The sequence below is a fragment of the Podarcis gaigeae genome, assembly GCF_964106915.1.
Source record: "Podarcis gaigeae genome assembly, chromosome: 14".
Taxonomy (NCBI): domain Eukaryota; kingdom Metazoa; phylum Chordata; class Lepidosauria; order Squamata; family Lacertidae; genus Podarcis; species Podarcis gaigeae.
The window spans coordinates 25,257,007-25,269,076 of record NC_139690.1 but is presented as its reverse complement, the minus strand read 5'-3'; the positions used below and the strand labels follow the sequence as shown (position 1 = coordinate 25,269,076).

The following is a 12,070-nucleotide window of genomic DNA, read 5'->3' as shown; positions in this document are numbered from 1 at the left end:
CTGAATTCATGCGGCTAGGTTTTAACGAGGACTCTTGGAAACAAAAATTGATTTGGAAATGTGGAAAACTGAATTTAAAGATGGGGAAGATGTGGGAAACAGAAACTGACCCATCTCTAACCTAGAGGAGGGGAACCTGGGGGTGGTTGCAATAGTACTCTTTCCAAACTTGAGGGGTTCCCCACAGGAGAGCATAAAAATGTGTTCTCTGCTCTTGTGAAGGACTGGGCTAGACCGACTGGATTTAAGCTACAAGAGGGCAGGTTTCAATTGAACATTAGGAGGAAATCTCTAACTCTGGATTTCCTGCCTTAAGCAGGTGATTGAACTAGATGAACCCCCCCTCCCAGCTGCAGGATTCTGTGTCCAGTGATCTGCAGGTCACATACACATTTTTAGCATTCCCAGGTGCAAACCTTGAAAGTTGGCTTTCCGGCTTCCTTGAAGTTAGTCCCACGACAGATCTGAGTTACCTGTGCATCTTATTCCATTTATAGACAGCACTGAGCTAGGTGGACCAATGGGTGAATCAATGATCATGTAGCTTCCAGTATTTGAAATTAGCCAGGAGCCAGGCACATTTTGTGACTAACATGGGTCCATTTGCGACCATGTGGAGATCTTTGGATGCCAGGTTGGCGACTGACATCTCCATCTGGCTGGCTCCTCCAGCTTTCTTAAGCAGGTAAACAGAACAGCTTACTTATTGCATTGATATCCCACCTTTTTCTTCAAGGAGTATATGGTTCACCCCCTCCTCAGTTAATCCCTACAACGACCCTGTGAGGTAGGTTAAGAGGCTGTGACTGACTCCAAGTGACTCACCCAGTGAGCTTCCTGACTTGAGTGGGGATTTGAACCCTGATCTCGCAAGTCCTAGCCCAAACACTCTCACCACTACACCACACTGGCTTCCTAGAATACTTCTGCTATGGGGGAGCTATATATCAAGCAGGTAACAAAATATGGGGAAAGCTTAGAGTCACTTAGAGAAGAGTGTGAAATATTGTCCTTGAAGTTTGAATTTGTATTATTCTGGATTGTTCTATTTTTAATGTGTTGCAAACCACTTTGAGATATTTTCTTTAAAATAGAAAGGGGTATAGAAATGGAAATAATAAGAAATAATAAGAAATAAGAAATCTCCTGGGGAAAAAAGGTGCCTAGAGACTCCGTTGTGGTGACTGTAACCATGGCTTAAGGTGCCATTTGGCTTATATATCTGAGTTGCTAACACTGTTCTAGCTTCCTATGTTGACATTTAAATTAGCTCTCCATTATGAACCATGAGGAATCTTTATCACTAATAGAAGGGCCACAGCTTGATGGCTCCATCTTCAATCCTTTGGTGTTTCCAACTAGGTTTGGGGAAGACACTGCCTGAGATCTTTGGAGTACCGCACAGCCAATCACTGTAGTCGATGCTAAGCAAGACGGACCAGTGGTCTGACAAGGCAGCTTCCTGGTTGGTGATCCCTGCCATGGCGGGAAGACTGTGTCTCTGTGGCCCTGGAGATGACCTCTCCTTCCCCTTCCCTCCTCTCTGTGTTTCAGACTTGAGCCGCTCCACGGAACTCTCCTTTGCCATCGAGCCCAGTGACCACATAGCTGTGCAGGAGCAGCCGCTGCTGCTGTACTGCCAGGTGGAAGGGATCCAGCCCATCAGCATCACGTGGCGCAAGAACGGGGTGCTGGTGGTGGACAAAGAGGACTCCTTCACACTGGCCAACGGCTCGCTGTACTTCTCCCACTTCCAGAAACTGAAGGGCGATGGGTCCTCAGATGAAGGCGAGTACGACTGCATGGCTCGGAATCGCTTTGGGATGGTGGTGAGCCGCAAAGCCAGGATTCAAGCAGCAAGTAAGTTGAGGAGGTTCCTCCATCTTGCAAATCCTTTATTTTGCCTTTGTTGACTGTTTGACATTTAATGGATGTGCAGTAGCTAAGTTGGCTGGATGGTGTTGATGGAGCACAGGTTATAGTTGCTAGAATGGGCAGGTTTTTAAATGCAGGGATCCGGTCAGTTTTCTATTGCATTTCTCAATGACTGGATTCCTTGACTGTTCCTAAATGAAGGGATTTCCTCTTTCTCATTCCCCTCCCACCCCCTTTAATATGTGTTGTATCTCTGGACTGAATGGGTTGATAGTGGTGGTGAGAGAAACAGATCACAGTGGATTGCAGGAAAGCCACATGCTGTAATAAACATTGTCCGGCCACAGTGATTTTCTAAATTTTTTTATCTTCATGGTAAAAGAGGGGAGGAGGGAGGGTGTGAGAAGCTGGGATGCTTACTAGGCTGGAATTTTGCCCTGGAAAAGGACTCTGGAGAAGTATGCCATTGGGTGAGATCAGTGTGAATGACCTGATCTTGATCTTGATTTGAATCAGGCTGCTTGAAGAAGGCCAGGTTGGGTCAGGATCAAAGGGGTACTGGCCCAGGGTTGCAGGGGGCAGAAGACCCATTACTGTTTCTGCAGCTGGGTCCATGCAAGGCCCCTATCCCCAGTGTCCTAGAGCCACCACATCACACTGAAAGGGGAGGGGTTTTTTAGTCACTGCGCTCCAGAGTATTTAGGAAGACCAAAAACAAGAGGTGCTTCAATTTCAAGAGAATGGGGTGCACGTTCTGTTATGTGCATTGGTACTACAACTAATCCAGAATGCGGCAGCTAGACTGGTGACTGGGAGTGGCCGCCAAGACCACATAACACCAGTCCTGAAAGACCTACATTGGCTCCCAGTACGTTTCTGAGCACAATTCAAAGTGTTGGTGCTGACCTTTAAAGCCCTAAATGGCCTCGGTCTAGTATACCTAAAGGAGTGTCTCCACCCCCATCGTACTGCTTGGACACTGAGGTCCAGCGCCGAGGGCCTTCTGGCAGTTCCCTCACTGCGAGAAGCGGGGCTCCAGGGAACCAGGCAGAGGGCCTTCTCGGTAGTGGCGCCCGCCCTGTGGAACGCCTCCCACCAGATGTCAACTACCTGACTTTTAGAAGACATCTGAAGGCAACCCTGTTTAGAGAAGTTTTTCATTTCTGATGTTTTATTCTGTTTTTAGTGTTCTGTTGGGAGCTGCCCAGAATGGCTGGGGAAACCCAACCAGATGGGTGGGGTATAAATAATAATAAAATTACTACTACTACTACTACTACTACTTCTACTACTTCTACTACTTCATGGAAAACACACCTTTGGTCATTCCAAAAGAAGATACATACTAGAGAGCACTCCAAATGATTTCTCAAGTACGTGGATAGAAAATAGTAGATCTCGCTGAAAGGCAAGACATGGAAATCTGCACTGATCATTGCATTGCATCCCTGATTGTTATTGTATAATTATAAGATTACTGTATAATCTTGGAAGGTTGTATTATCTTAGAGGGATTCCATACTCAAACACAGCCAGCTGCACTCCATGGGCTCTGGGACTGTAATCATGCAAGGTATGTTAAAAATTGACCTCCCTCTCTTACACGATGGGGATAAGTTGTCTGCTGGCTTTTCCTATCCGCCTGCTGCAGGTAGGAGCATCACCCAGTGGTTTGCAGGAGGCTCAGGGGAAATTTATCCAAAGCGTTGCACTAATGGCGAATCCTGTTGAGCAATTTATCATCTTTAAATTGTCTTGCAAAACCGAGAAGGCTTCGGCATTGTTACAGGCATCAAATCTCAGCACATAGAAATCATAAGGGGGTCCCTAGCAATTGCCCAATGACATCCTCGGAATAATTGTATGGTTGCATTGTAAGGATGTAGGAAGAGCCAGTGGCTCAGAGAGCCCAACATCCTATTCTCACAGTGGCCAACCAGATGCCTGTGGGAACCCCACAAGCAGGACCCTCCAGAGGTTTTCAGCAACTGGTCTTCAGCAGCATTGCTGCTTCTTGTGGCTAGTAGCCATTCATTTATGTGTCCCAAATCTCCAGCATTCAGTTTCATGGGATGTCTACGAGTTTTAGCATTGTAAGAGATGGAGAAAAACTTTTTTCTATCCACTTCCTCTGTGCCATGTGTAATTTTATAAATTTCTATCATGTCACCTTCTATCATCTTGCATGGTTCTCTGGATTGGACATGCTCCATGTATAGTTTATCTCTCTGGGTGTTTTCTTCACGGCAAGCTTCAGGTTGTCAGCCAATCCTTTGCTGTCCCCAGGGTCAGGGTGGCTGAACCTGCCAATTCCAGTTTCTCAATCTTCCATTCTTTAAGCTCAGCTTGCCACATTTCTGCACCAGTTTGCGATTTTCAAGAAGCCCTCATGACATTCACCAGCAGGTTAATGCAATTTTGCTGAATGGACACGTTTTCCCAAGCCACTTTTGCATAGCAGTAAAGTAGCAGCAACGGCAGCTGCAAACAACATTATGGGGAAACCTGGTGCATTAAACAATTTTTAGCCAGAAACTAAAACTCAGCAAGGTGGATGCAGTGGCGTAGCGTGGGGGGTGCAGGGGGGGCCGGCCGCACCGGGCGCAATATCTGGGGGTTAGGGTTAGGGGGCGCAAATCCACGGGTTAGGGGGCACAAATTACTTGCCTTGCCCCGGGTGCTGACAACCCACGTTACGCCACTGGGTGGATGCCAGACAGGCATCTCTCCAGAGGATGCTTCAAACCCAGAGAGTTATCTAGGAAAAAGGCCCTCTCTCCTAATTTGGAAAAGGGCTTCTGTATATTATTTAGCCATCAGGCAAGGTAACCCAGAAGGTGGGGAACCTAACTGGCCCTTTGAATTATCCCCAAGCCTTCCCAATGGCCCTGCCTAATATCAGGAGTGTTTTTGCCTTGCTGGGACATGTCCTCTTGCTTCCCTGTATGCAGGATAGAGAAGGGGGTGTGACTGTGTGCAGAAACCAGCCAGCTGAAATTGACAGCTGTTGCTCTGCCCGCTTTCACCTCTGGCTCCACCTACCAGTGATATGCGGCCCTTGGAAGGTTGCCCAGAGTGGCATGTGGCTCTTGGGTTGGAAAGGGTAACCCTGCCACTGCAGTAGGCATTTCTGTCTTCCTGGCCGCTCATCCCCAGATGTAGCATCTTGGCTTTTTAAAGGGAGGCTCCTTCTTTAAACTTGATTTTCAGCAGCTGGCTTGGCTGCGGCGAAGGCGGGGTCAGCCAGCTTTGCCTAAGGACCGCTTGCGAAGTGGCTGGGATGAAGGCCGAACCTGGGAGCTTCCCTGGTTCCCAGCCTTGGCCGTGACGTCTGGAGCAGATGGCCTCTTGAATGCAGCTCAAAGACGGCCACCCTTTCCCCTCCGCCTATTGTCCCTCATTGTTCGGAGCTGAATGGGGCGCTGCTGAAAGCGAAAGTCTGCTTGCTTTGCGGAGCCTGGGAGATGCGGCCCAAGCGATGTGGATTCTCGAGAGGGATTGAAAAAGAGGCCTCCTTCCTCGCTGGGCTTGCATCCTTAAGAGGACTGGGAACTGTTCTCAGAGCACACACAACTGCCACCTTCTTTCACATCTACCTCTCAGATTTTTTGGGGAGGGGGTGTGAGTGGGAGAGGACTCTTCCCCCCCCCTCTTTTCTTCTGCCACCTCCTTGCAATTTTCCTGCTTGGAGAGGGTGCTCAGCCACAGACAATTGGCCATTTCCCTTCTTTGCTCTTTCCCAGGGCGTTGAATACTTGCACACTGGCCCTGTGCAAGCTCAAGTGCAGGCAGCTCCTTCCCCTCCTGCCTTGGGAGAAGGCGGCAGAACAGACAAAGCCCAGTCCCTGGTAAACAGCTCCAGAGACAGGAATGGTCCCTGCAAGAAAGATGAACAGGTGTAGCCCAAAAGGCTAGCGGCCTTTTATGCATTCTTAGCTAAGTTGCGGTGGGAAAGAGGCTGAGCTCTGCACTTGAGTTCCTTGCAGAGCAGACCGACTTTCAAATGCCATATGGATGGGGGGGGGGGCAAAGAGAAACCCGTTGGGGAAAAGTGCTGGAGCCCCTTCCTAGGGAGGGACAGCTACAAAGTTGTGGGGGGGGGTTAGTTTAGAAAATCTAAGGTTGCCTTCTCCCCGTTGGGTGCTATGTGATCCCCACTGGCCATCAGTCTCTTCCAGTGATCAGGAATGGTGGGAGTTATAGTCCATTTGGGGGGGGGGTATCAGGTTGGAGACTGTTGTGGTAGGGAGGGCTCTATTCCATTTTGCTGTAGTTCGGTGGCAGAGCATCTGCTTGGCATGCAGAAGGTCCCGGGTTCGATTCCCAACAGCTCCAGGTCAGACTTTGAAGCCCTGGAGAGCCTTTTCCAGAAGGTGTAGACCAGAGCTTTCCAAACTGTGTGTTGCAACACGTTAGTGTGTTGGCTGCAGTGTGTAGCTGTCCCTGCACTCCTCCAGGGGCTGGAAAGAGGTTCATTTAACCTCCAGTTTCCTAGCAAAACTGAATTAATGTGTCGCGAAACGTCGCATTTCCAACAAGTGTCACCAACAGGAAAAGTTTGGAAAGCTCTGGTGTAGACAGTACTCAACTAGAGGGACTAACGCAGGGGTCAGCAAGCTTTTTAAGCAGAGGGCCAATCCATTGTCCCTCAGACCTTGTGGGGGGCTGGAATATATTTTGGGGGAAAAAAGAACGAATTCCTATAGCCCACAAATAACCCAGAGATGCATTTTAAATAAAAGGACACATTCTACTCATGTAAAAACACGCTGATTCCCAGACCGTCCGCAGGCCAGATTGAGAAGGCGATTGGGCCAGATCCGGCCCCCGGACCTTAGTTTGCCTACCCATGGATTAACGGTTTGACATAACTTTGGTTTAACATAGCTAGCACTGCAGGAGCAAGGGCAGTGCAGGAGGGGGAGAAGTGAAACTCACAGGAAGAACCCTAACTCTCTTTCCCAGCTTCCTAAACAACGAATACAGCCAGGCACCAGAGTTTAACACAATCAGGATTGTAGCATCGAATCCAGCAAAAGCAGAGGTTGTCTGGGTGCTTGTTCCTGGCTCGATAAAATTAGGGTTGCTTATGCTTGGAATGTGTGTCTGAATTGACCATTAGTCTGGAGCCTAAAAGGTTTCTGCTGATTATCTTATGGCATCTCCCCTTCTCGGTTTGGGAGCAGCCGCTTGGCCTCTCGACTCTCTTCCCCTGCCCCCCAATCCTTTCTGAAGAGGAGCCACAGCTAAATAAGCTGGCACCTCCTTGAGCTCTCGCTTGATTAACAGCAGCGCTTTGTCAAGGCCAAGATCAGGGCCCAGCCCCCTCCTCGGCTAGCGTCCCTTTGATGCCGTCTTTTGCGCCCACCACCCTCGCTGAGCTCAGTGGCTCGGCTTTCACAGGTCACAGGAAGGGAACAATGGAGGCAAGAGGCCTTGCTGGAAAGAAGGCAGGAGGAGCAGCAAGCGGGATTTTGCTGCGAGGCGAGGCTCCAGAAAGGAAGCAAGGACCACCTTCTGATGCACAGAGGGGGCAAAGGGCTGGTGGCAGCATCCAGGTGGTGGTGCAGAGGAGTGGTGGTGCTCAGTCCTGCCTCCAATGTCGGAGGCAACAGTGCTTCTGATTGCCCTTTGCTGGAAATGGCAAAAGGGGAGAGGGCTCTTGTGTTTGGGTCCCACATGCGGGCTTCCCACAGACATCTGGTTGGCCACTGTGAGAGCAGGATGCTGGACTAGATGGGCCTTTGGCCTGGTGTAGTGGTTAAGAGCGGTGGACTCGTAATCTGGTGAACCAGGTTCGATTCCCTGCTCCTCCACATGCAGCTGCTGGGTGACCTTGGGCCAGTCACACTTCTCTGAAGTCTCTCAGCCCCACTCACCTCACAGAGTGTTTGTTGTGGGGGAGGAAGGGAAAGGAGAATGTTAGCCGCTTTGAGACTCCTTAAAGGGAGTGAAAGGTGGGATATCAAATCCAAACTACTCTTCTTCTTCTTCTTCTTCTTCTTCTTCTTCTTCTTCTTCTTCTTCTTTATAAAATAATAAATTTTATTAGTGTTTTCCACACAACAAACAACACCACGAAAAATATCAAAAAATAACAATACACAAAACACAAAAACCAGCACAGTAAAAAAATCCATCTCTTTCAATTTAATAATATAAACACTAAAAAAACAACATTGACTTCCACCAATCCCACAGCACCTCCTTTACCTCTCATTGTATCTTCCTGTTTTCTTGTTTTCCTTATCATCTCTATCCTAGCAGCTAGATATAAATCCCTCTTTCTCATCCTTTCACTTCACAAAGTGATTCCAGACTCAGCCAGATTTCTGTCCTCGAACCTTGGCGTTTAAGGTATTCATTTAAGCACTCCCATTCCTTTTTCACTTCACTTTTTGATTTTTGTCTTATTATATCTGTCAATTTGGCTAATTCTAAACATTCTGAAAGAAACCATTCTCCCCTAGTGGGTAACTGATTCCCTTTCCAGTACTTGGCCACCAGGATTCTTGCTGCAGACGTCGTGTATAATAAGTCTATAAGCAGGGTTTCTTCTAATGTTCTTATGGACTAGAACAACTCCTGTGGATGATTTAGGACAAATCAAGCCACAGGCCCTTCTAGCTCAGGATGGCCTCCGAACCTGTCACCGAGAATTGCAAGTGGGGAGACAGCTGTTGTTTTCAGGCCCTTCTTTGGGGCTTCACATTGAGGCATCTGGTTGGCCACTGTGAGAACAGGTCTAGAGGGGCCCCCTTTGGCTTGATCCAGCAGGTTCTTTTAATGCTCCTCACCAAAGGCTGGAAGTGGGTTGGGGAATCTTTAGTCTTCCAGATATGGCTGGACTCCCAATTCCTATGGTCCTTGTGGTCAGGGATGGTGGGGTCCAATGACGCCTGGAGAGCATGTGGTTGCCTCCCCTGGTGCACAGAATGCTGAGCTAGTTGGATCAGTAACAGCATCCTTTGTATGTAGGAGCTCAAAGCGCCTGAGTCTCTGTGTTGTCAGTTTCTCCTTCCACTCAGCGTCTGCTGCTGCGGCCAGCAGTTCTTCCATGTCTTGGCAGTGGGTGGGGTTGGTTCATTCCATCACCCCCAGTACAGAATCTTGACTGCCTTTGGAGCCTCTGAATGAGTTTTCCAGGAGGAAACTTGCTTAATATTTTATTTCATTTCAAGATTCAAAATTATACTTTGCCACTCAACGGTAATAATCCTATTCTGGAATACTAATGACTTCCTGCTCACCCATCCTCTGTATTTATAATCATGATTACACACAATTGCGTTTTTAAATTCCATCACATCCAGTTTCATCTTCTTTAACAGGTTTCTTAACTATGTTCTGCTATTTCTTTTTCTTAAACTTCAAACCCCACTGTGGACTTTGCATATGAAAAGGTATTTTTAAATAGACGAGAAAAGGTTTCCAGTCCTTGATAGATACTAAACTTGTGCCTCTTATCAGCGCCGTCAGTTTTGCCATCTCTGCGTATTCCATGATTTTCATCAGGTATTTTTCCTTTGAGGGAATTCGTTCCTCCTTCTATTTCTGTGCATAGTGATTCCTTGCCGCTGTGGTTAAATAAACATAAATACAGTTGAAGCTTTCTTTGGAATTTCTCTCTCCAGAAAACTCCAGGTGCTAAGAAATAGTGTTTATTTTTCTGAGCCCAATGCATTTCAGGGCACCGGCAGCAGCAGTGGGGTGAACGGAAGGGAAGAAATCTTTTTGCAAAGGTACCAACCCCCTTCGCATCAGGGATACTGCAGCAAGTCCCACAATATCTTCTGGTGCGTTAGAAAAATGTTGCTAAAAGGAGGCCTTTGGGAACAGGCTGGGCTTACAGTAAAAAGAGTTTTGTAGTACAATGGTACCTCAGGTTAAGAACTTAATTCGTTCCAGAGGTCCGTTCTTAACCTGAAACCGTTCTTAACCTGAGGTACCCCTTTAGCTAATGGGGCCTCCCGCTGATTTCTGTTCTCATCCTGAAGCAAATTTCTTAACCCAAGGTACTATTTCTGGGATAGCAGAGTCTGTAACCTGAAGCGTCTGTAACCTGAAGCGTCTGTAACCCGAGGTACCACTGTACTTGGGAATTCCCTCTCCCTCCTCTTTTTAACTGCCTGGGGCTTCTACCCATTTTTGTGTTTGGATTTTATGTTCTGGAGGGTGCTATGGACCTCACTCAGACCTCACATGGGCAAGGGGGGTTCTCTTACTCTCCTGTCTGCTTTAAAAGGAAACTCCCCCCCCCCAGACCGAGGAAAGCCTGGGGTGGGGAGGGGAAGTTTGAGTGTGTGCTGGGCAGTCAGTAATTTGAGAAAGAGTGATTTAAGGCTTCCAGACATCCCGAGGCAGACTTAGCCGGATGTTGGGCCCTATCCCTGGCCATGGTGAGCATGAGGCCATCCACAAGAATCTCCAGGAGAAGTGGGCAGAGCTCAGCGCTTCTGCCGCTGCCTGTCCATTCAGAGCTGAGCTGTGCGCATTTGAGCTCCTGCCATGGCAACAAGTTCATCCTCAGGCCAACGCGACGGTGGATGGCAGTGAGGGGTGTGAGCAAAGCAGTGTTATGAAGAGGCAGGCGGTGGAGGGTGTGTGTGTGTGTGTTCTTGCTGCTGGAGTGAGGGAGAGGACCATCCATCCCGGGAGACCCGGTGGAAGGCAAAATGCAATTACTGAGCCTGAGGTCCTCTTCTCCTCTTCCTGGTATGCTTTGCAATTGGCAAAGAGGCCCAGGGCCATCGTCTCAAAAGGCCACGGTTTTGCAGAAAAGCACGAACTTTGCCTGCAAGGGCAGGAGTGGGGAGTCTAGCTTAGCCCGAGGGCCGCATTCCCCCATGGGGAACTTTCCAGGGTGGGGGCTAGAGGTGAAGGTGGATGGGGCAGCAGGTGTGCTGCTTACCTTGTGCAGTAGTTTGCATTCCAGGCTTGTGGAAGTCCAGAGTTTCCACCACTTCCCCACCCAAAACACATTTCTCCAACTCCACCCAGCTTATTCATATATTTGAAGGGGCTATAGCAGGGGTGGGCAAACTACAGCTCCCAGGCTGGATCAGGCCTAGGTAAAGGTAAAGGGACCCCTGACCATTAGGTCCAGTCGTGACCAACTCTGGGGTTGCGGCACTCATCTCGCTTTATTGGCCGCGGGAGCAGGCGTACAGCTTCCGGGTCATGTGACCAGCATGACTTAGCCGCTTCTGGCGAACCAGAGCAGTGCAGGGAAACGCTGTTTACCTTCCCGCTGGAGCGGTACCTATTTATCTACTTGCACTTTGATGTCCTTTCGAACTGCTAGGTTGGCAGGAGCTGGGACTGAGCAACGGGAGCTCACCCCGTCGCGGGGATTCAAACTACCGACCTTCTGATCGGTAAGTCCTAGGCTCTGTGGTTTAACCCAAAGCACCACCTGCGTCCTGGATCAGGCCTACCTGGGTCCTAAATCCAGCCCAGACCACGAAGCCAGAGCCCGCTACAGAGCCGAGACTTCTGGCAATGGCAACAAAAGGAAGAGGCCGAATGGCGGAGGCTCTGCCACTCAAACGCTGCGCCTGGTTTACCTCAGCGGCGTTTGATGGGCAGAGATGTCTCTGCGCCACACTGAGGTAAACCCGTTGCCGCTCGGCCTCTTCCTCCCGTTGTCAGCAGAGCTGCCGCCACTTGGCCTCTTCCTTCCGTTGCCGCTTGGCCTCTTCCTCCACCACCGTCGCCAACCTGGTGCTCCTGTGGCCCAGAGAGCAGAGTGGATGATCTTGCTCTGCCTTCCCCAAGAGAAGCAGCAGCAGCGGTGGTGGTGGTGGTGGTGGCGGCAGCAGCCTCTGGGAAGGTAAGCACAGCAGCTGGTGCTGGGGGCCAGGGGGTGGGGAGGAGGACTACTTGCCCCCCTCGCCTCTTATTCCAGCTCCGCCCCCCCAGTGCTGTTTCTCTGGCCTGCCACAAGGTCTGAGGGACAGTGGGCCGGCCCGCTGCTAAAAAAAATTGCTGACCCCTCAAAAATTGCATTGCCTCTTAGGAGCATAGGAAGCTGCCTTAAACGGACTCAGACCATTGGCCCATTTGGCTCAGTATTGTCTACACTGACTGGCAGCAGCTCTCCGGGGCTTCAGGGAGGGGATCTCTCCCAGCCATAGCTAGAGATGTCAGAGATTGGGCCTGGGACCTCCTGCATGTATTACTTCAGGCACAGAGA

The 12,070-nt window shown here is 49.4% G+C and overlaps 1 protein-coding gene and 1 long non-coding RNA gene across 2 annotated transcripts in view; both read left to right on the top strand.

The window, feature by feature from the left end:
* Positions 1-12,070, top strand: part of LOC310831985 — a 372,207-nt gene that overhangs the window by 128,053 nt on the left and 232,084 nt on the right. The gene's annotated exons all lie outside the window — the stretch shown is intronic.
* The window catches only part of IGDCC3 (immunoglobulin superfamily DCC subclass member 3), a 111,087-nt gene that overhangs the window by 15,699 nt on the left and 83,318 nt on the right, over positions 1-12,070 (top strand). Inside the window, exon 2 of the mRNA XM_083713133.1 lies at positions 1,555-1,860. Within this exon, the coding sequence (XP_083569259.1) occupies positions 1,555-1,860 (306 nt within the window). The remainder of the gene's footprint in view (positions 1-1,554; positions 1,861-12,070) is intronic.